Here is a 23,557-nt window from a genome sequence, read left to right as displayed (position 1 = left end):
AGACACACATGATGTACATTCTCCATTCATTGTCAATGGGAATTTAGTGTTTGTGTAGGACGGAAATCTACACTACATTATTTTAATGTACAGTAGGAAGAGCTAGTGCCCCTCAAAAACGAATTCTGCAATGATAGACCCCCCTCTCGTCTCCAACTAAAGTATATGAGGTTCAAGTGGGTTTATCAGGGTTTGTATGGTGATGAAAACCCCCGGGGGAGACAGACAGTCACTTTGAGACATGAGCAATATCCATGGCCTTTCGAAAGTTAACAATTTAGTAAAGGGTTTAAGAAAAGTCCCGGTGCTCTGGCTGAATAGTTGTCGTATAGCCATAATTATGTTAAACGTAAAGAACCCTGAAAGAAAAATGTTGGGGTGGGGGGGGGGTTATTGATAGGGTACAGTAATTAGACAGGAAAGGTGGGAGAGAGAGATGGGGGGGGTGGGAAGACATGCGGCAAAGTCAGACAGGCTTGGGACTCGAACCCGCAACATGAACCCTGATTTTAAGCCAAACCTACACTGCTTCTAATGAGCATTAAACCCTGCAACACACCCATACAGTTGCTATGACTGATTCCAGTCATTTGGATTCTATGGAAGCATGTTGCGTGGCGAAGATAGCGTATCTTTTCTTTTTCTTTTTTTGCATTTTCTAGGATATTTCATAAAAAAAACTAAGGTTAAAGCCTCAATCTGTTTCTTCACATGGGCTGCCAGTATGTAGAACAACCACAGGAACAATATTACTAAAACATCATCATGATACTGTAACGTGTTTTTCGGTCGCTTTAACCCTGTCCCCAGACATGTGACCTGCTCCTGGTGTCTGTTCTGTTGTGTGCATGTCTCCCTCAGGCGTCCAGTTTAGAATGGAAGAACAAGGAGAACCAGGACTCTGGCTTCAGGTTCCTCTTCAGCCTCTTCAAGAAGTACTACCTTCCACACCTCTTCCCCTCCTTCACCAAGCTCACCAACCTCTATAAGCCTTTATTAGGTAAGAAGTACTACCTTCCACACCTCTTCCCCTCCTTCACCAAGCTCACCAACCTCTATAAGCCTTTATTAGGTAAAGAGAGAGTGCGTGTGCGTGTTGTGTATCAGTGTTGTTTTTGGCAGCAAATTTCTATTTTAGTTTTAGTCATAGTCTCTTGAATAGTTTTCACTTAGTTTTAGTCACATTTTAGTCACCTGGAATGTTCTAGTGCTTAGTCTAGTTTTAGTCGACTAAATGTCATACGATTTGAGTCGACTAAATCTACAGTTGATTTAGTCGACTAAAATGTGTTTTGACAGGCCTTGATGTCGTTGTAATGACATATTTTACACTTTGGTTGCATGCTGAAAATAGCAGATATACAATCTCACAACGCGTCGCGCTGCGACGCGTTGTGAGATTGTATATCTGCTATTTTCAGCATGCAACCCAGCATAAAACTGGATCTCTTGTCCACTAGTCCCTGCCTAACATTTTCTAGTTTTTATTTGTCTAGTTTTTATTTGTTGACGAAATTGTCAGTATATTTTGTCATCATAGATTCGTTTTTATTTAGTTTTAGTCAGTGAAAAAAGGTAGTCGACGAACATTTTTCGTCTTAGTTTTAGTCGACGAAAACAACACTGGTGTATAGGCATTGTTTCCTTTTGTTTGTCTGCTGTGTATTGTATTGTATGTAACAATGTTCTGTTGTGTCTTGGCACTTTGCGACTGGCCGTTTTCCAATTGTCTCGGCTGCGTCAGCAGTGTTTATGTCCTTTTGTACAAGGGATTCTTGTACTTATGGTTTATGTGGACACAAATATTTGAAATGTGTGTATCGGTATTTATCAGGTAAAGACTGCAGGTGTGCTGGTGTTGGGCTTGCGTTGCTGAAATGCTGTCGTGACTCGTTAACACTACCGAGGCCAGCTTGGGGGGTGCATTTTGAACTTGAGACTTTGTCCTTTGAAGTCTAGAATCTTTTCTCTGAAACACGTCTAACTATCTGTTCAAATACAGCATGACTCCTATTGAAAGGTTCATATTGGACCGGGGCCTGTTCTTTTGTCACAGCTACCAGTTAGTTCTAGTGTTCATTTATAGTCATATTTTAGTCATCTGAATGGTTTAGTTATATATAGCTACTTAAAAGCTGTACTTGGCTACTTTAGCTATACTTAATACTTAAAAAATATCACTTGCCTTACATCACTTAATTAGTACAAACACTGTTAATGCCTAATTTGATACTTTCCTGAGAAGATAAATCCGCTGCCTTGCCTTTTTGTATCTGCATTGGTCTGAAAGGTGAGTTTATTGTCTATGGTCGTTCCCAGATATTTAAAGTCATTGACCTGCTCCACTTCCTCCCCACTCATAGTAACAGGCCTAAAGATGGACCCTGAGCCCTCTGCTCTTGACCCCCCATCCCAAGCACAGCTCCTTGGTCTTAGTGACATTAAGGTCAAGGAAGCTGCTGTCAAACCAGGTGGCAATGCGGTCGATGTGCTGGGAGTAAGAGGGACTGGAGACGTCCTGCAGGCAGGCAACCTGCAGGGCCATGTCTTCAGCGTACTTTATGAGAGAGAAGTCTTTGTTGTTGTATTTCAACTCATTTGTGTATAGGGAGAATAACTGAGGGGATAAAACGCACCCCTGTGGCACGACAGTGTTTAGGACAAAAATGTCAGTCGTTCTTCAATTTAAAAAAAATAGCAGACCTACAAGCTCGTATCGCGCCACTCGGTGGCGCGCTATGAGCTTGTAGATCTGCTATTTTTAAATAGCTAAAGCATAACATGATGCTAACGCCAAAATTGGTTCCCGTTCAGAATGGGTTAATACAGACTCGCTGGGGTCTCTCTCTCTCTCAGGATCTCCCTAATCCACAAAATGAGATTGTTACTGACGTTCAGGTCACACAGGCGTTTTAGGAGAAGATGGGGTTGGACCGTGGAGCGGAGGAGAAGTCCATAAAAAGGACACGGACGTATGTTTTGGGCTTGTCTAAATGGCTATGTATTTTGTCCAATAAAGTTAGAGTGGCATCCTCTACACCTCGACTGGCTCTATAAGCAAACTGCATGGGGTCCATGCACTGAGCTGTTTGCAGCTCCTTACTCACCACACGCTCCATGCATTTGCTTAATAGAGGAGTGAGGGCGATCGGTCTAAAATAAATTTGGCACTTTTGCTCGTGCAGTTTTTGGCACGGGGACAATGGGTTGCCGTTTTCCAGGCCTGGGGGACAAAGCTGATAATTGAGAAACATTTGGACAAACAAGACCGCAAAGGACATTTCTCAGTGTTCTCCTTTTAGACTAAGTGTTTGACTGTATGCACTCTTTACGGTTTACATTTCTGAATAATAAAGTATTCAATCAATCAATCAATCAATCAAACAAACTGCTGCATGCGTCTTCAAAGGCAGGCACGTGCACAATGTGCGGGGGTGGATGGAAACCGCCAATGTCCAAAACAGCAAAAGTCGCAGATCTACTAGGACAGGCTCAAAACGCTCGGCTGTAGTGTGATCAAGTTTATTGATCATACTACTTACTGTATGATCACGTTTATTTCCGCGAAAACATGAAATGTGGAGATGGGAGGTGTCTGGCTCCACAATACGGGGAGAAAACATGAAATGTGGAGATGGGAGGTGTCTGGCTCCACAATACGGGGAGAAAACATGAAATGTGGAGATGGGAGGTGTCTGGCTCCACAATACAGGGAGAACGACACTACTAGTCTTCATCACTGCTCCACGAGTCTTTGAAGGCGGGATTGTCTTCCGCGTCCGGTCGGTGGAGCAGCGGCACCCAGGCCAATATGTTCCGGTCTCTCCCTCCGCTGTACAGCTCCTGGCGGCCGGGGTGGAAGTGGCAGCAGTCCACGTTGCCGTAGTGCCCTCTCAGCAGCGCCACCAGCTGCCCCGTGTGCATGGCGTAGACCGCCACCGAGCTGCCGCGCGGCACGAACACAAACTCGGTGCCGCGGCCGCCGGACACCGCGAACTTCAACCCTCTGCGACGACTCCCGTTGGACACTTCCCCGTAGTTCACCGGCGCGCGCTCTCCCGTGGCGCTGTTCCACAGTCGCATGCGGTTGTCCGTTCCCGTGGAAAGGAGGAAGAGGCCGTCGCCGCTGAAACACAGGCCGTTCACTCTGCCGCCGTGGGCCAATGCGGTGGCTGCCGCCGCCGCCTCTTTGGATTCGTGCCGGTCGAGTGTGAACAGACTGCCGGCGGCCCGCCGCACGTCCCACACCCTCACCCCGCCGTCGGCGCCAGCCGTCGCCAGGACGTGCTCGTGCCTGGGCGACCAGCGCACGGACAGGACCTCGGCCCCGTGGCCCCGGAGCGCGTGAGCGAGCGAGCCCGACTTCAGGTCGCACAGCCGCACCTCGGGGCCTTCGGCGCCGACCGCGACGAGGCTGTGTCTCCCGGCGGCGACGGGAGACATGTGGTGGCAGAAGACGCCTCCGCGGAAGCGGAAGACCTCGGCGGGCGTCAGCGTCTCCGCGTCCCACGCCTTCACGGTGCCGTCGAGGGAGCTGGAGACGAACATGCCCGCGTCGCGAGGATACCACTGGACCGTCTCCACGCCGAACGCGTGGGCGTGCCTGCCGGCCTTGCCCGCGGTGCGGACGGCCTCGCCGCGGTTCTCCAGGTCGTACACGGCCACCACGCCGTCCGCTCCTCCGGAGAGCATGTGTCGGCCTTCTGCGGTGTCGATGTCGAGGCTGTTGACGCCGCCGCCGTGGACTCTTTGCACGTCCCTGTCTTTGCTCAGTTCCAGGCTGAGGATCCTCCGGGGTGATTCTGCACGTCTCGGACGACGCCGGGGCTCAGCCTGTCGTCCCGACTGAAAACCCGACATTACCTCTGCCTGCGTAACACTGGGAATAGTGTTATTATGTTAAACACACAAATAGCAACTGATTTTAAAGGTCATCGGAAATGCACCTCCGAAACAGGCGCACAATTAGTGGGCTTGAACCATCTTTGGGTGTCGACGTCAAAGGCATAAAGCACATTGCACGAATGACTCCCTTGTGTATGGACACCCAGGATATCGGCGATATGTTCCTTCCCAACCTAAGAAGCCCATCGTTTTGTCATTGAGTTCTATTGTGCTTATATTTGAGTTCAGCGGCACAAACCTCTTGCAAAACTTGACCAATCCGTATCGCCGCTGGGGTCAGGTTGGCCAATTAGGGAAACCGATTCCTGTTGATCTCCCTAATATGGTAGTGTCTGGCGGGTACTGACGTAGTATGTACTTCCCCCTCGAAACCAACTTATTTTGACCAATCAGACTTTACTTTAACTTTAGTTTTTTTCAACCAAGGTTCATGTTTTAGGTTGTTATTAGAGAAAGTAAAAGATGAGTGTTATTTTCTTTTTCATTTGCTGCTTTCTTTCATTTTAGGGATTTTAGTTATTTTTGACAGGGGGGCGGGGGCATTCGAGCATGGGGCTAAATATGTATTTTTTTTACAAAATGTTATGGTGATTTATTGTATTATTATTTACTATAGTCCTAATAAACCCCAGGAAATTACATCTGGCCACAGCAGATCACAGGATCTACTGAATATGAAGGTAGCCTACTGGGGGAAGGCTTATACTGTGTGTGTATAGGCTCGATAGTCAGTTTGTCACATTCAATAGATCCTGTGAATAACAACCTAAAACATGAACCTTGGTTGAAAAAAAAAACTAAAGTTGTCCTTTAACCCATTTAGGCCCGACGTCAAAAAAGAAAGAAAAAGATTTGTGCCACATTTTCACGATAAAAAAAATAAATAGCAGACCTACAAGCTCGTAGCGCGCCACTTCGGTGGCGCGCTACGAGCTTGTAGATCTGCTATTTTTCAATAGTTTCAGTAGTATAAAACACCAAAAGGGGTTCCCGTACAGAATGCGTTAACAGGCTGGCCAAGTGACGTCCGAGGTGAGGTCCATATGGGATCCATGCCGTTGTCACACCCCGTCTACTGCTTCTGATTCTCTCTCTCTCTCTCTCTCTCATCAGATCTCCCTCATCACAGACCCAAACCCCTGTATGTCCCCGTGACGAGGAACAACGAGAGCACCTTCTGCACCAGGGATCAGTACCTGGCTCCCCGCGTGGCCTTCATCACCTGGCTGGTCACCTTCTTCCTGGAGAAGAAGTACGTCAGCGCCGCCTCCCTGGCGCCCGGCGCCAAGAACGGCACAGAGGTCCTCCCGAAACTCATCCAGGTGGGTGCTTCCGTTACCCTCCCTAAACTCATCCAGGTGGTGCTTCCGTTATGCAAAAATAATTGTGATTAGCGCTGTTATCGTGATCTCAGGGCGGCAGTGGCGGCGGTGGCTCAGGGGTAGAGTGACCGGATGGTAACCGCAAGGTTCCCAGTTCGAACCCGCGGGCTCCCCCTAGAGTTGGTGTCGAAGTGTCCTTGAGCAAGACACTGAACCCCTAATTGCTCCCGATGTGCATGTTGGTGCCTTGCACGGTTTCCGCTGGCATCGGTGTGTGTGTGTGGATGGGTGAATGTAATGCACAATCTCTGTAAAGCGCCTTGGATAAAGGCGCCATTTACCATTTACCATTTATCTCAAAATTTGCTTAAAACTTAAAATGCCACTCACCTTATCTACTTGAAACCCCATCTTGTCAAAAAACAGCCAATCTACAACCTCGTAGATCTGCTATTTTTGGCAAATGGATTTGTGTAGAGGGATAAGAATAAGAGCGTACCATATCATGCGTTCTTTACAGATCTGAATTTGTAGCTCAACTAAAGCTAAAAAAAAGCTCAGACAATTTTGCGTGTGTGTGTGTGTGTGTGTGTGTGTGTGTGTGTGTGTGTGGAATAGCTGGCATGACAAAAAGCAAAGCCAAACAACTTGCTACAACTTATAGGCAGTGTGGAGAAGGAGGTGCCATGTGTATTTCTACTTGCAAAAAATAGATTTAAACCTTACTACTACTTTGTACTACTAGGACTAAGACTAAAAAATATGTTAAAAAAAATAAAATAAAAAAGTTTGATGAAAAATTTATAATAATTATATAATTATATAATAAATTAATAATTTACATTTTGGGGATATCTTTCACAATAATGAATAGAACATGTTCTAGACATTCTAATGATCACAAAAAAAACATATATTACAATTATTTTACCTACTTTTATTAGGGTAAAGGTCAAAAGTCAAAAATCGCACAGAGTCCAGACATTTTTAATTTGTGTGAATTTCAGCCTCTGTGGGGGGTATTTATATGCAAATATCATGACCAATGGCATTGAAATGGCATTGCAATGAACATCACTGATGACGTTTAGGTGAAAAAAGAACAGAATTTATTTTAAATAATTTAGTAATTAAATAAAATAAAATTGTTGCTAAAAAGCAACGCTGGGTGTTAGAGGGTTAAGTGAACATGAACTGTCAACCCCGTTATATTTGTTTCCTTGTTAATTAATTGTAATTTGTGGATTCAAATAAAGAAATCGAAATGTGTGTGTGTGTGTGTGTGTGTGTGTGCGCGCGTGCGTGCGTGCGCAGACCGTCACTGCAGGCAGTAGCAGTCAGGAGAAGGAGAAGGCTGCGTCGTCGTCGTGGCCGGAGGCCGGCGAGCCCAGCGGGCCGAGCGGCGAGCCGGGGCAGAACCACTCCAACAGCAGCACGCTGTCGGACCGGCGCCCCAGTGACTCCTCCCTCTGCAGCGTGGAGGAGGAGCACCGCTGTGTGTACGACATGGTGCACGGCATCCTGCTGTCCACACGGGACAACGTCAACTTCGTCAACGAGGTCTTCCACCAGGTCAGCACCACCGGCACACATTCTGACCCGAGATCAGATTCATACGAGGTTTCCGCCGGACGCACACTGGTCTGATGAACCCATTCTGACCTGAGATCAGATTCTAAAAAATGATAAGTCGCTCTTCGATTAAAAAAAAAATAGCAGACCTACAAGCTCGTATCGCGCCACTCGGTGGCGCGATATGAGCTTGTAGATCTGCTATTTTTCAATAGCTAAAGCATAACATGATGCTGACACCGAAATGGGTGCCCGGTCAGAATGGGTTAACAGATTCTGACGCGAGATCAGATTCTAAAAAATTTCGTCTATACACATCCTGACAGTTTTCCATTCTGACCTGAGATCAGATTCTAAAAAGATGTCTTCTAACGTCAGTCGTTCTTCGATTTTTCAAAAATAGCTAAAGCATAACGTAATGCTGACACCAAAAGGGGTTCCCGCCCCAAAATGGGGTTAAAGAGGGGTATATTCAGCTATTAGTGTAGACTTTTCGTCCTACAGAAACATTAAATTCCCATTGACGATGAATGGAGAATTTGCGTCTTATGTGGACAAGCAAATCGTCTATTTTTGGCCTACACAAAGATTCAATTCCCATTGACAATGAATTCAGAATGTACGTCAAATGTGTCTGAGCAAATCGACATGATGTACGATGATAAGAGCACCCCTCACTTCACACAGTTGTGATTTTTCTTTTTTTATTAACCAACAGATGCCTTCTAAACCAGCTGTTCTAAAACTGACACTCGTGCCAAGGGCCCGCAAATTGATCGATTACATATTATATACATGGTCGCGGACCTCCGTCTTGACACAGATGCTTTTAATGGTTTTATTAAAGTCTTTATCTGTTCGAGGATGTGGTTGAACCACATTGACATTGGTTTTTAATGTTGGCTGTAATTTGTGTTTGGAGACCTGCAATGCCAAACCTAGTACTGTATCGCCCTCTGGTGGCCGTTTGTTGGAACTGCAGGAAGGGGTCATGGTGTTTGCGAACACACACATACCGTACACACTCGCCACACGCAGACCCTGCATGTTGAAGTTCAGTTAAAATGACTGTAAACAAGGCTATGGTTCTGTGATTTTCTTTAGACATGTACATGTGACGCCATGCATGTGCTTCAGTTGGCTAATGTCCTTGAGCTTCGTCTACAGCAAACCAAATGGACCCTGACGGGCCCAGAGCCGTAACAATCTTCTCTTATGGGGGTCCCTGGAATATATTTTCTAACGGGGGGGGGGCCCGCAGGCTTATTAGTGTTAATTTGGGGGGTTACAGCACAACTACATGTGTGTTTACATTCTTCATTCTATGGCTTCTGGTAGCAGTAACTTTGACTGCAAGGGCCAGCAGAGACAAAGAGATAACACACAACAGCAAGCTGTGTCTTGCAGCCTGCCAAACATTGTCTCCAGAATTGATTTAGCATCTCTTGTCAGATGGAAACCTCATATGACCGAAAACTCTTACCTTTCAGGATTCAAAAGTACCAAATATAAACAAGCTTGAAGATCTGCTATTCTTAACACTCCTCCACTTGTATGTGACGCTGTGGTATGGTAGGGCGTTAATTTACGAAAAAAAAACAAATGGTTAAAGGGACATTTAACCACTGGAAGAAACTGCAGCCAATGTCAATAGTATTTCTAGTAGATAATTGGAGCACAATTTGAAATTTGCACCCTATGGACAGAAAAAGTGTGTGTGTTTGACTATAGGGTTTGACTGGATTGCTGAATTCTTACAATGCCCATAATGCTTTAGTGCACTTCCCCTCCTTGTGGAGAGGGGGGAGGCTGCATGGAGGTGTGACTTTGTAGTCCAGGAAGGAAGTGAGAGCACATTTTCACGACAGGTTTTTGGTCATGACAAAAAAACTGTAAAAAAAACATATTACACACATGTGTCCTAAACATCATTCAAATCAGCTCTGGTTGCAAAATAATTAAAAGGGGTGAAGTTGTCCTTTAGGTGTTCTGCCCGAAAGCAACAATATTCTATGACAGTGATTCCCAAAGTAGGGTCCAGGGACCCCCAGGGGTCCATGACGGAGTTCCAGGGGGTCCCCAGCTAAAGGATAGTTTGGAACCAAATGGGTCTGTAACTCTGAGAGTGTACAAATGGAACCACAGATTGTTAAGAGTTAAATTAACATTGCATTTACAATATAAACTGGGGGTCCCAGAGATAGAAATGTCATTGAATGGGGGTCCGTAGATGCATGTCAAACTGGGGGTCGTTGAAATTAAAATGGTTGAGAATCACTGCTAGAGACGTGAAAACCGTCTCTTTTATGGGGGGGGGGGGGTCCCCCTGGCATATATTTTCTAATGGGGGTCCGTGGGCTGATAAGTGTCAATTTGGGGGTCCTTGACATCATTCCCATTCCAATCCCTCCCCCCCAACTCCACCCCACCCCCAGGCCTTCCTGCTGCCTTCGTGTGAGGCCTCGGCGACCCGGAAGGTGATCAAAGTGTACAGGAAGTGGATTCTGCAGGACAAGCCCATGTTCATGTCAGAGCCCGACAAGGGCAGTCGGGAGGAGGAGGAGGAGGAGGAAGAGGAGGAGGAGGTGGTGGTGGTGGTGGTCGGAGGTCAACCACTGCTGAGCACCACCGAGGCCGACAGCACGCACGCACAGGTGACTGCACACACACACACACACACACACACACACACACACACACACACACTCTCTCTCACACACAGGCATCGTTTGGGGTTCTAGCATTCGCATTTACAATTTAACAATTTAGGCATTTAGCAGATGATCTTAAACCAGAGCGACTGTAAGTGACCGTAAGCAAAGTAAACACGAAGTGATTCATCAAATGCATAGAAATTGTACTATGAGCAAGTTCAATCAGGAAACTCAGTGCAGCTGCTGCCGGCCTTCATTGGGCAGCATCAGCATCACGTTCTCATTCACATGATTCACTTCATCCAATCACACTCATACTGTACATTGAAACTATAGAATGCCAGGTCAAATAAATGAACCTGTGGCAACATGCAGGTATTTAATTCATATTTCCTCCGCCTAGATTGACAAGTATAGACACGGGGTTGTCTTTCTGCAACTATTCATTAATAACCTCTTTACTTGCGCAAGCAGAGCGCGCAAGTAATATTTTTGCCCGGTCCGTATGCACCGTCCCAGCCAACCCGCCACTTTTGATGCGTATGCAAATAAAACAGCAAATTTGTGCCTGATTTGCTGGGACCAGATTACATACATGACCATATTTCTTACGTCATCATTGAGAGCTAGTCATACAGAAAAGAAATATGGTCATGTATGTAATCTGGTCCCAGCAAATCAGGCACAAATTTGCTGTTTTATTTGCATACGCATCAAAAGTGGCGGGTTGGCTGGGACGTTTTTTGGCGCGAAGTAACCACAGTATACCGCTAAATCGCTAATCAACTTACAAATTACATATACATATGTATGACTAGCTCTCAATGATGACGTAAGAAATATGGTCATGTATGTAATCTGGTCCCAGCAAATCAGGCACAATTTGCTGTTTTATTTGCATACGCATCAAAAGGGGCGGGTTGGCTGGGACGGTTTTTGGCGCAAAGTAACCACAGTATACCGCTAATCTACTTACAAATTATATATAAGTATCTGTATGACTAGCTCTCAATGATGACGTAAGAAATATGGTCATGTATGTAATCTGGTCCCAGCAAATCAGGCACAATTTGCTGTTTTATTTGCATACGCATCAAAAGTGGCGGGTTGGCTGGGACGGTTTTTGGCGCAAAGTAACCACAGTATACCGCTAATCTACTTACAAATTACATATATATATAGTTTATGTATAACTAGCTCTCAATCATGACGTAAGAAATATGTGGATTAAAGGACCCAATGCCAGAGTGTAATTGGTTTTCGATGGTGACGTAATGACGATATGTTTTAGTGTTGGGAGGATTAAAGGTAATGCTCCTGTGTATACATGTATGTAATCTGGCACCACTGCCGTATCAGGCACAATTTGCTGGGACGGTGCATACGCATAAAAAGTGGCGGGTTGGCTGGGACGGACAAATTACATATACATAGTATATGTATATGTAATTGGTTGACAGTTTGTAGCGGTAGAAAGTACTTGCACGCTCTGCTTGCGCACTAGTTGGCCATTTATGGCCTACTAGTGTGCAACAAGAAAGTATGCACTCGACAGAGTGCAGTTCTAGTTTTTTTATAGATTTGTTTTTGGCTTTTGTGCCTTTATTGGACAGGAAAGAGGGAGAGACAGGCAGCAAAAGGTCGTCATGAACTGGACTCAAACATGCAACGCATCAGGCCAGAGCCTATATGATAACGTTATTTTTATGGATTGTAATGTACAGCTGAATGACACGTGGGACATTAACCCATTCTTGACGGGAACCCCTTTTGGTGTTTTAAACATTCTGTTATACTTTAGCTATTGAAAAATAGCAGATCTACAAGCTCATAGCTACGAGCTTGTAGTTCTGCGATTAAAAAGAAAATCATGACGATGTAGCGCAAATTTCGAATATATATTCTTTCAGAGTGAACGTTTTCAAATCTTCTGGGGAGTCCCTGGAACAACATGTTTTTCAGATGGGGGTCGGCGGCCAATTACATATAATTGTTGGGGTCCTTGACGTGAAATATTGAGCACCACTGATATAGAAGCATGAGGTTTAGCAGAAAACTGTCATGATTTAGAAGATTTTTTTTTGCTCAAATGGGTTAATGTCCTTGAACTCCTACAGATGTTGGAGAGTCACGGCCACAGACGCACGTCCAGCTGGGGCAGAACCTACTCCTTCAGCAGCGCCATCAACCGGGGCTGTCTGACCGAGGAGCTGAACCGAGACGTTAAGGCTGGAGTCCAGTCCACACTACAGGTCTGTCCTAGTCCCCAGTCCACACTACAGGTCTGTCCTAGTCCCTAGTCCACAGTACAGGTCTGTCCTAGTCCCTAGTCCACACTACAGGTCTGTCCCTAGTCCACACTACAGGTCTGTCCCTAGTCCCTAGTCCACACTACAGGTCTGTCCTAGTCCCTAGTCCACACTACAGGTCTGTCCCTAGTCCCCAGTCCACACTACAGGTCTGTCCTAGTCCCCAGTCCACACTACAGGTCTGTCCCTAGTCCCTAGTCCACACTACAGGTCTGTCCCTAGTCCCTAGTCCACACTACAGGTCTGTCCTAGTCCCCAGTCCACACTACAGGTCTGTCCCTAGTCCACAGTACAGGTCTGTCCCTAGTCCCTAGTCCACACTACAGGTCTGTCCCTAGTCCCTAGTCCACACTACAGGTCTGTCCTAGTCCCTAGTCCACACTACAGGTCTGTCCTAGTCCCTAGTCCACACTACAGGTCTGTCCTAGTCCCTAGTCCACACTACAGGTCTGTCCTAGTCCCTAGTCCACAGTACAGGTCTGTCCCTAGTCCCTAGTCCACACTACAGGTCTGTCCCTAGTCCAGTCAACACTACAGGTCTGTCCCTAGTCCCTAGTCCACACTACAGGTCTGTCCTAGTCCCTAGTCCACACTACAGGTCTGTCCTAGTCCCTAGTCCACAGTACAGGTCTGTCCCTAGTCCAGTCAACACTACAGGTCTGTCCCTAGTCCAGTCCACACTACAGGTCTGTCCCTAGTCCAGGGGAATTCATACTTCCTGCTTTTTAGCTTTTTCTTTTTTCTTTTTACAAAAATGCTTAACTACATGAACCCTAGCATGTGAACCCTGGGATCCCCATTCTGGGGACGAACACAACATGAACATTTCTGCTCTACAACGTGTCTCTCTAAAAGCTCTACAAAAGTGCTTGAAATGTTGCCAACATGACATTGTGGGGGGCACGGTGGCACAGTCGGTAGTGCTGTCGCCTCACAGCTAGAAGGTCCTGGGTTCGATTCCCACTGGGGGGACGCTGTGGGTGTGTTCTCTCCGCCGCCCATACCCTCCCTAGGTGTGGTTGGGCCTTTCTCTGTGGAGTGTGCATGTTCTCCCCGTGTCCCCTAGGGGAGGTACCGGTACCCTCACAAAAAGCATGCAGTAATCCTGGTCTCTAAACTGCCTCCCCCTGGCCAGCCGGGGCGCCTGATGGAGGGGTAAAGGAACTGGTTAGGAATAACGTGTTCCTTCCACACGCTATATGTCCAACCGGGGAAACTCCCCCCTGTCAGGTGAAAAGAAGCGGCTTGGACTCCTCATGCACCGAAGGAAGGAAGCATGAGGTCAGTCCGTTGCTCTCCCCAGGTTGGCGGAGAGATTGTAAGCGCCCAGGATTACGTTGGACAATCAGAAGGTAAGTGAAACCAATGACATGACCGTGTGACGTGCGGCTCCAGGTGTTCCTGACCAACTCGTCCAACGTCTTCCTGTTGGAGCCGTGCCAGGACGTGCCCAAGCTGCTGGACAACCAGGTGGAGGTGTGTCGAGGTGTGCTCAGCATCTACCGTCACATGATCATGGAGCACACCATGGACACGCAGACATGGTCAGTGCACGACTGCACGCACACACACACACACACACACACACACACACACACACACACACACACACACACACTCCTAGACACACGCACACACACACATACACACACACTCGTCATAGGCGGCGGGTGGGTTTTACCTTTGGGTAGGCTATAGAATTGCGTAATTTTATTATAATGCAATATTAGAAATTAATTTATATAGAAAATAAAACCAACAACATCAAAATCAAAAGGGAAGAGGACATTTATTAAGACCAACCATATGAATTATGTGGCAAAACTAAAATATGTGCGTCATTTTGTCAATTTAATTTGCAAAGCAGGTGGCTCGCGTCGCGTCGTTCTCTTCGTCTGTCTCTCTCTTTTCCCTCGCCTGTGTTGCTGTAATGGGGTGAGAGAATGGGGGGGGCGGGGACAGTGACGGTGTGGAATTAATGTATGTGGAATTAATTTCCAATACCAGCTTCTGTCTGTCTTCTGTCTGTCGATCTCCCTATTCATTTGAATTGGGCTTCTTTTTATTTATTTTGCACTGCAAAGTCTGCAAACAGTGCTGCTGTCCATGGTCCTAATTTATTACACACACAACAACACACCTCTATACTCCTATAGGCTACAGTGAGCCCCACTCATTTAATATACATTTATATAGTGCAAATTAAGTGTTCAAAATAAATTAATGATAATTAACCTACCTTAATGCAGCAATATGCGACGTTTTGTCTTGGCGTCATAGGCATCAATAATCTCTTCTGCTTTCAGCTCGGCTGTGAGGTCACTTTCAATGTGAAGCAGACTGAGATTAGACAGTCTGCCCTGGAGCATTGTCGTCCTAAGCCAGTTCTTGATGCGCCTCATAGCAGAAAAAGACCGCTCACATGTTGCTGTGCCGACTGGCAATGACAGAGCCAAACGAAAAAGTTTCTCGTAATTAGGGTAATGTCCAGCCACAAGTTCCCTTCTGATGTCTTCAGTGGATCCGTTTTGTGTTTGTGTTGACACCATTGTCATTTCAGTCAGTGCGAGTTTGGGGTTGATGTTGAGTAACTTTTCATACTGGCTGATCAGGCTCTCTGCGCCTTTGTAGTCACATTTTACCACAGCATCAACACTTTTAGATATGGCCAATGACTGGGTGGAAAATCTTTCTCTGCACTCGCCCAGAAGTGTGTCCAAAACAGGATAGAACAGCCGACTGGCCCAATTCTCTTTCATCGTGATTTGGGTGGTTGCTGCTGTGGTGCTTTCCATTTGGTACTCTCTCTGGCCAAGAGTGCTCGTGACAACCATGCAGTCAAGGGCAGCTGGCTGTCTAACAGGGCGCTTGCGTGCACTTCTCCTCTGATCCTCCTCGTCGGTGCCCTCACTCTCAGCCTCCATAGAAACGCCAACTGACTCGCCGAATGTTTTAATTTCGCTCCAGATGTCATCCCACTTTTCACTGTTGGTCCGCATGTTTTCAAAGGTTTTCATCATAGTTCCCAGGGTACCTGCAGCCATAGCCAATGTTGTGTCTTTCTTTTGAAGTGCAATGTGTGCGACATGGACTGTGCTGAGCAAATGATAAAAAAGAATCAGACTGACGCAAAACTCTGCGCTTTTCACAGTATGCAGCAGACCAGATGCTTCTGTAAACCTACGATAAGGAGGCACGGATAGTTCAGACAAAGTGGATGTCAGGGCTGTGATGGCACCTTTTACAGCTGACACGTTGCTCCATCTGCAAGCCCATCGCGTGTCGCTCAGTGCTGTAAGATCCGCGGTGACACCAAGCTCTTTCTGAGCCTGCTTGTACCTGTGGTGTGTGCCTGGCTGTGCAAAGAAGGTGTACAGACTTTCAAGGGTGCAGAAAAATCCCATTGCTGTGCGATTGACTTTACAGGCATCAACCAAAACCAGGTTTAATTTGTGGGCCATGCAGTGGATGTAGATAGCAGACGGGTGATCCTCACACAGTTTCTTCTGAACACCATTAACATGACCAGACATCACTGCTGCCCCGTCATAACACTGTGCGACAATGGGTAAACTGTACAGCCCACAATCCTCCAGAAAGTGCTTAACATGACCATAAATTGCATTTGCGTCTTGCGCTTCAGAACAATCCACAAATCCGAGGAACCGCTCTTTAATTTCCAGCCCCTCTGACGCGTATCTCACGCACTGTCATTTGCTCCTGTTTATAGGAACGAGCTTCATCCACGAGAATGGTGTAAAATCCATTTTCCTCAACACTGCGAATGATTTTGCTTTTGACAGTTTTAGCTGCGATTTCCGTGATCTCATTTTGAGCATCATGGCTGGTGAGGTTGAATGAGCTATTCAGCCGAGCACAAAACGCATCGTCACGTGTTGAATACCATTTGGCAAGCTCTAAAAAGTTCCCACGATTTACTGAACCTTGTGTCTCATCATGCCCTCGAAGAGCAAGCCCTTGTTTGCCAAAATATATCAACATTTCAACAACTGTGCTGGCATATTCCCTGTTGCACTTAACAGTTTCCCTGTGCGAGTTGCTTAACTGTGCAGCAACAGAACCCGTGGCTTTGGATTTTAAATATGATTGCCATTGATCCATACAGTGCCGGTGTGAAACACATTCAGTGTGTTTCTGTAACTTGAACGAAATGTTTTTCCAATCACACACACCAGTGCTCACAAAAGCAGTATCGTTATACCCACTGGTGGACTGGAAATGTCGGCACGGGAAACAAAACACAGCATCTGCATTTGTGCAGTATTCTAAAAAACTGTACTTTTTAAAATAGTCTGCAGAAAATGAACGTCTCTGTTTCCCGAACAATGATTTTGGGTATTCAGGCAGGACTGGCTGAGATGGGCCACTGTCTTTGTCTCCCAATGCCAAGTCTGTGTGCTGGCCCGTGCCGCCGCTGGCTCTGTGGTGATTACCGCCCTCGGCGCTACCAGCGGCAGTGCCTTCCCCGCCTACCCGCTCATTGCTTCTCACATGCGGGGCTTGCGGGCGCCTTGGACAGGTAGACGGCCCTGCCACTGGCTCTGCTGACTCACCCTCGGCGCTGACTATGGTGTTATTATTATGCTCTGTTGCTGCAGCAGCTGCATTGCTGACAGCCTCTCCAGGATTCTTTTCTTTTCTTGAAAAAAAGGACCGTATATCCATATTTTATCTAGATTTTTGCGTGTTTTGAAATTATGAATGAACGTACGATGTCAACAACTGTCTGATATTTCCTGCTTCCGTTTTCAAAAACAGCGCGCTGTCAAGCGGATGTTAACAGACGTCCCAAGTAGCCAATCACACACTGAAGCATGACGCTTTGCGCCCAGATCAGAATGTGATTGGCCACTTGGGATCATGGGATGTGTGTTTTTTTTTTTGTTTTTTTTTAGCCTACCCATAGTGAAATCTGAGTCACTCGCGCTTAGCGTCAGGGACAACAGGCGGCTGTAATATAATGTTGCACGCTGATTGCGCATATAATTATATAGATTTTGAAAAATACCCAGCATAATATTTGGGAAGGCTAAGCCTTCCCTAGCCTTATGCACCCGCCGCCTATGACACTCGTACACACACGCGCAAACACACTCATAGACAAACGCACCGCACTCACATGATCATGGAGCACCCAATGAAACACGCAGACATGGTCAGTCAGTGCACGCACACACACACACACACACACACACACACACACACACACACACTCATACTGTCGATACGCACCGCACTGGCATTGGCGGCCACGTACAGTAAGCACCCCGGGGTCCCGACACAGGCCAATGCCTGTGGGACTGGCTACTGTAAATAAAATCGTAATACAATTTAGAGAACTCTGGCTGTCTGCTTGCCATTTTTGTCCTTAATGTGTTGGCTTGTGAATGTGAAATTACACATAGGGCATTACACATGCGGGGCTTTTTCTTTTGTTGCTATTTCCGAAAATGTTTCTAACGATTTATTTGAATCTTCCCCTATGATGACATTCCCCAAAATAAACAGTCTGTCTTTTGATGCTTTTGTGTGACGCTGTACTATAGTAGGGTGTTAATTTACACACAAAAAAACCCATAAAAAGAGATGATATGTTATTATGTTCCATTGGATCATAGGTTATTTTTTTTTAGCATTTAAGTAACGGATTAGGACATACAAGGTTTTCACCCGACGGCCACTTTTTGGGGCTATAATGACACTGGACTGAAAATAGACCGGTCCAATCCGTCTCCCTCTCCCCGCGCTGCCTCCCTTCTCTCACGACAACAAACAACCAGATTCATTCCCTTTTGTGTGAAACGGGGACATGTTTCACACACACTGTATTTACAATCCTCTTCACTGCGACCCCAAAACTGCTGCAGCCTGCCCCATTTTCTCCAACTATCTGTCTAAAGAGGAACACACCGGGCCCATTTCGGCATATAAACGCCAGTCCTAATGGAAAGTAAGGTTAGAAGGGTGAAAACGTGCCACTGGCCGAGATTATCATCCAAATACAACGTCGGGACGAAATACAGATAATGTATGCATTGGTAATAGTGGCGTGTTTGTCTAGCAAACACATTTTCTGTCGGACATTCCATGAAGCAAAATCAAATCATAGTGTGTGAGTGTGAGCTCTGGTGATCATACAATTTGGGAAATGGTGCATTTACAGTATATTTGGCCGGGGGGGGCGCCTTTTGCCCGAAGCATTTTACAAATCGAAGAACCACTGACATAGAAACATGGCTTTTTCAGAAGACTGTCAGGATGTAGAAGACATTTCTTTAATCTGATCTCGGGTCAGAAACAAATCCCAAACCCCTCTCACACACACACACACACACACACACACACACACACACACACACACACACACGTGCATGCTCGTTCGCGCAATGTTATGTTGTCAAAAAAGATGTACGACTCTTATCTAGAATCGCTGCCTTCCACCCATGGAGTTCCTAAGTGAAACAAAGCTTTGAATATAATTGGATGTAACTGAACTGTGTGTGTGTGTGTGTGTGTGTGTGTGTGTGTGTGTGTGTGTGTGTGTGTGTGTGTGTTCTACAGGGAGCAGCTGCTGCAGGTGCTCCTGAGGATCACCGAGGCGGTCATGAAGAGACCGCAGGAGAACCAAAGAAAAGACTCCTTCGCTGAGAGTCTGGCGTCCATTCTCTTCAGGGTCAGTGTCCATGTTGTTGTACGGTCTGTAACATGTCTGTGTTGTCCACCAGAGGGTGCCGAGAATGCCAAAACGGAAGAAAATAAATAGCTGTCAGTCACCCCAGAACCATTTTGAAACAAATGAGAGGCAATGCATCTCTGCCTATAATTCAAATAACTGTGATTTTGTGTTTGCTTGCATTATGAAAGTACAGTTGTGAAGAGACGGGGAAAGTGGGGCAGAGGAGGGGAGAAGCACCTGCACCCCGCTCAATGGGTGAATGTCATGCACAATCTATGTGGATAAAGGCGCTATATAAATGCACCTTTTATATTCACACAAACTAGCCAAACGTGGGTCTAGGACAGATCTTATATTAACCCATTCTGACCTAAGATCAGATTCATACGAGGTTTCCACTGGACACACACTGGTCTGATTAACCCATTCTGACCTGAGATCAGATTCAAAAAATGTCAGTCGTTCTTCGATTTTTCAAAAATAGCAGACCTACAAGCTCGTATCGCGCCACTCGGTGGCGCGATATGAGCTTGTAGATCTGCTATTTTTAAAATGGGTTCCCGTTCAGAATGGGTTAACCTGTGTTGTGTCCAGGTGTCATCTCAATGCTGGCTTGTGGTGGACATTTCTTGTCAAAATTATTTTTTTGCCCACGGACATACAAAATGAGTGGATAATATGACCAGAAATGCATAAAGAGCTAGCACTGAATTACCAATAACGGGTCTATAACTCTTGAGATTGTACAAATGGAACCGAATGGACCCCTTGCGGATCTGCTGAATTCTGCTAGTACTTTTTCCACCACCAATGCCACCGACGTCGTCGTCCTCCTCTCTCCTGGCGTTGGTTGGCACTGGTGTTTTTTAGACCGTCGTCTGTGGGCGCGCGCCGAGCTGTGTCAACCACCACTAACGTCCTCTTCTTTCCCCCCTCTCTCTCTGGCGGTGGCGCTGGTGTTTTCAGACCATCCGTGGGTGTGCGCCGACCTGTGTCACCACCACTAACGTCCTCCTCTCTCTGTGTCTTCCCCAGACCATCATCGTGGCGTGGGTGCGCGCCAACCTGTGCGTGTTCATCTCGCGGGAGCTGTGGGACGAGCTGCTGGCGGTGCTGTCGTCCCTGACCGGCTGGGAGGAGCTGGTGAGCGAGTGGTCGGGCATCATGGACTCGCTGACGGCCGTGCTGGCGCGCTCCGTCTACGGCCTGGACATGACCAGCCTGCCCCTGGACAAGCTCAGCGAGCAGAAGGAGAAGAAGCAGAGGGGACGCGGTGAGGGAGGAGAGGACAGGGGGGGTCGTCGTACAAATAGGGTTGTCCCGGTCCAGGCGGCACATTTTGATTTTAGTTTCGGTCCTAGTGTCTCTTCAATAGTTTTCATTTAGTTTCAGTCACATTTTAGTCACCCTGAATGTTTTTAGTCTGGTTTTAGTCGACTACATGTCATGAGATTTTAGTCGACTAAACCTACAGTTGATTTAGTCGACTAAATTGTTATTTGGCGGGCCTTGATGCTGTCGTAATGACCGTTTTGACACTTAGCCGATCTACAAGCTCACAACGCGTCGCAGCGCGTTGCGGCTATTTTCAGCATGCAACTAATTGTAAAATGACTTATACTGGATCTCTTGTCCACTAGTCCCTTCCTAACATTTTTGTCTAGTTTTTATTTGTTGACAAAATTGTCGGTATATTTAGTCTTAGTTTTAGTCATCATAGCTAATATGATAGTTCATTTAGTTTCCATTTAGTTTTCGTCAGTGGAAAAAGGTAGTCGACGAACATTTTTCATCTTAGTTTTAGTCGACGAAAACAACACTGTCCCGATCGGATCGGGTGATCGGAAATCATTTTCAAATGATCGGAATCGGATCGGGAGCCAAAAAACAACGTGATCGGGACATCCCTAGTATCAATATTATATCCATATCCTGATATTAGACTGAATATTGTACCCCCTAGGGCTATGACTAGTTTTCTGTGTTTGTGTAAAGACAAAAGTGAGGACGCAAATGATGACGTTTTATAATGTGTGTTTATAGTTTTTTTTCTTTTTTCTCATAATGGAAGTCAATGAGTCCAAATGTGGAGGAGTTATCCATCATAGATTAGTCACAGGTGACTGGTCACATGAAATCTATTGTTTTATCATTTATAATAACTTCCTCCTGTGCCCAACTTTGCGTGTCTGTGTGTATACCACATTTGAAATAATTTCCTCGGCTGAGCACGGAATGTGATGTATGACGATGCGTGGCGATAGGAGCGCCCCTCACTTCACAGGAGTGTGTGTTTTTACTCTGTGCGCACCGCGTGCGTTTCTAGGAGTGTGTGTTTTTACTCTGTGCGCACCGTGTGTGTTTCCAGGAGTGTGTGTTTTTACTCTGTGCGCACCGTGTGTGTTTCCAGGAGTGTGTGTTTTTACTCTGTGCGCACCGTGTGTGTTTCCAGGCGTGATCAGCGAGTCCCAGAAGTCTGCGGCGGTGGCCCGCTCCTTCTCTCTGAGCTGGAGGAACCAGCAGGGCGGGGGGGAGCAGGGGGGCCCCGGGGGGGGGCAGGAGCCCATGAGGTTCCGCTCCGCCACCACCTCGGGGGCCCCCGGCGTGGAGAAGGCACGCAACAACGTGCGACAAAAGGCCTCCGGTAAGCAAACCCTCCAAATAACACTGCTAGACCGAAAAACTTTATTTCTGTCGTATCAAAGCATGGCGTACGGTGCATCAGTGATTCACAACCCCCCCATTTAGATACCATTATTTGTCTCAATCTGAGAGTGTGCAAAAGGAACCAATGCTTTCTATTTGCACACTTGTCAGAGTTACAGACTCGGCTAAATCAGAATCAACTACTGTGTATTATCACATTACAGGTGTTAAAAAAGTGTCCGCCCTGAGACTGGGAGGTCGGGGTTCAATCCCCGGCCGGGTCATATCCCAAAGACTGTGAAAAACGGGACCCAGTGCCTCAATGCTTGGCACTCGGCATCAATGGGTTGGATTGGGGCAGGGGCATATACTATAGCGTCATGTCCAGGGGGTGTACTTGTAGGGGCAGGGCGAGCAAGGGTAAAAAGAAAGATAAATCGAACAAGGGTATCACTATCTAGTATCTACACACAGCATATAGTCTCTGCAGGGTGGAGAGATGTCCAAAGCAGAACTTAAGGATTCAAATTCAAAAGTAGCAGATGTATACAGCCCGACTGCAACGATATACAGCTTTTAGATGAGGTTAGACGAGGGTTCGTTTGCAAACGGCTCATTTTGTGCACCCTTTCGGTGCCCCCCCCCCCCCAGATGTTGAGAACCAGCGCGCTTACACACGCCAAAACACCTTTTTGCAAACGTCTCTTTAACAACTACGACACGTTCGCCGTTATCTCGCCCCCCCGGCGCCCGCATTCATCGGCTCCGACGTCACAAAATGTTTTCAGTGGCACTTTGTGGGGCTTATAGTACACACTGCTGATAACATTATCTGTCGGGGGGCCGGCCGGCCAGCCGGCCTGGCGTCAGCCGCCACCCACTGCGTGGGCCAGATATACTGTATTGATTGCATATGAAAGCCTCCAGACGGGGGCCGTGTGTACGTTAGCCCAGGTGACTCTGAAAGGCTCCGCGCGGCGGACAAAGACGCCAGCAGATGGCCTCCATTGTTCCTCTGTACATGTCACCGGCCAATGTCAACATGTTTCCCTGTCAGGCACGCACCCGCGCACGCACGCACGCACACAGATACGCACACTTCCCCTTCTGTAGCCGTCGTGTGTCAGAAAGCCATGCTTTTTGGACGCGCGTCGCCGTGCGGTTCAATTCACACGACGACAGACGCCTCTTATCTGATGAGGCGCTGGCAGGCTAATTATAAGTTGAGCGTTGGGGGGGTAAACTAGCACTAAGTAGCGGAGGTTGTCGTCCTTGTCCTAAATATAATCTATGGCAGAATGTTAATAGAGAAAATGCCAAGACAAAGAGCCGACTTTGACACCTGGTAACGGTCTGCCTGTCCGTCCAGTTCTGCTGTCGACGTCCTAAGGGCCGATTCATACTCCTATTTTACCGCTGTTTCGGCGCTGTAGTGCCGAAATGATTTCGGCT

General features: G+C 46.8%; 2 protein-coding genes across 2 annotated transcripts in view; one reads left to right on the top strand and one right to left on the bottom strand.

The window, feature by feature from the left end:
* The window catches only part of ralgapa2 (Ral GTPase activating protein catalytic subunit alpha 2), a 238,429-nt gene that overhangs the window by 71,082 nt on the left and 143,790 nt on the right, over window positions 1-23,557 (top strand). Inside the window, exons 8-16 of the mRNA XM_083792352.1 lie at window positions 862-1,000; window positions 6,019-6,227; window positions 7,542-7,799; window positions 10,235-10,453; window positions 12,571-12,705; window positions 14,158-14,306; window positions 19,345-19,456; window positions 20,495-20,732; window positions 21,912-22,103. Coding sequence (XP_083648478.1) covers window positions 862-1,000; window positions 6,019-6,227; window positions 7,542-7,799; window positions 10,235-10,453; window positions 12,571-12,705; window positions 14,158-14,306; window positions 19,345-19,456; window positions 20,495-20,732; window positions 21,912-22,103 — 1,651 coding nt within the window. The remainder of the gene's footprint in view (window positions 1-861; window positions 1,001-6,018; window positions 6,228-7,541; window positions 7,800-10,234; window positions 10,454-12,570; window positions 12,706-14,157; window positions 14,307-19,344; window positions 19,457-20,494; window positions 20,733-21,911; window positions 22,104-23,557) is intronic.
* Window positions 3,727-4,806, bottom strand: LOC310878464 (DNA excision repair protein ERCC-8-like; the record flags this gene model as incomplete). The annotated part of the gene is made up of 1 exon (XM_083792793.1): window positions 3,727-4,806. Exon 1 carries the CDS (start codon window positions 4,690-4,692, stop codon window positions 3,727-3,729), a length of 966 nt encoding a protein of 321 aa, XP_083648919.1. The 5' UTR covers window positions 4,693-4,806.

This window comes from Protomyctophum parallelum (genome assembly GCF_964188405.1).
Source record: "Protomyctophum parallelum genome assembly, chromosome: 20".
In the NCBI taxonomy this organism is placed as follows: Eukaryota; Metazoa; Chordata; class Actinopteri; order Myctophiformes; family Myctophidae; genus Protomyctophum; species Protomyctophum parallelum.
The sequence above is the reverse complement of the archived record's forward strand: the minus strand, read 5'-3'. Positions and strand labels throughout refer to the sequence as shown.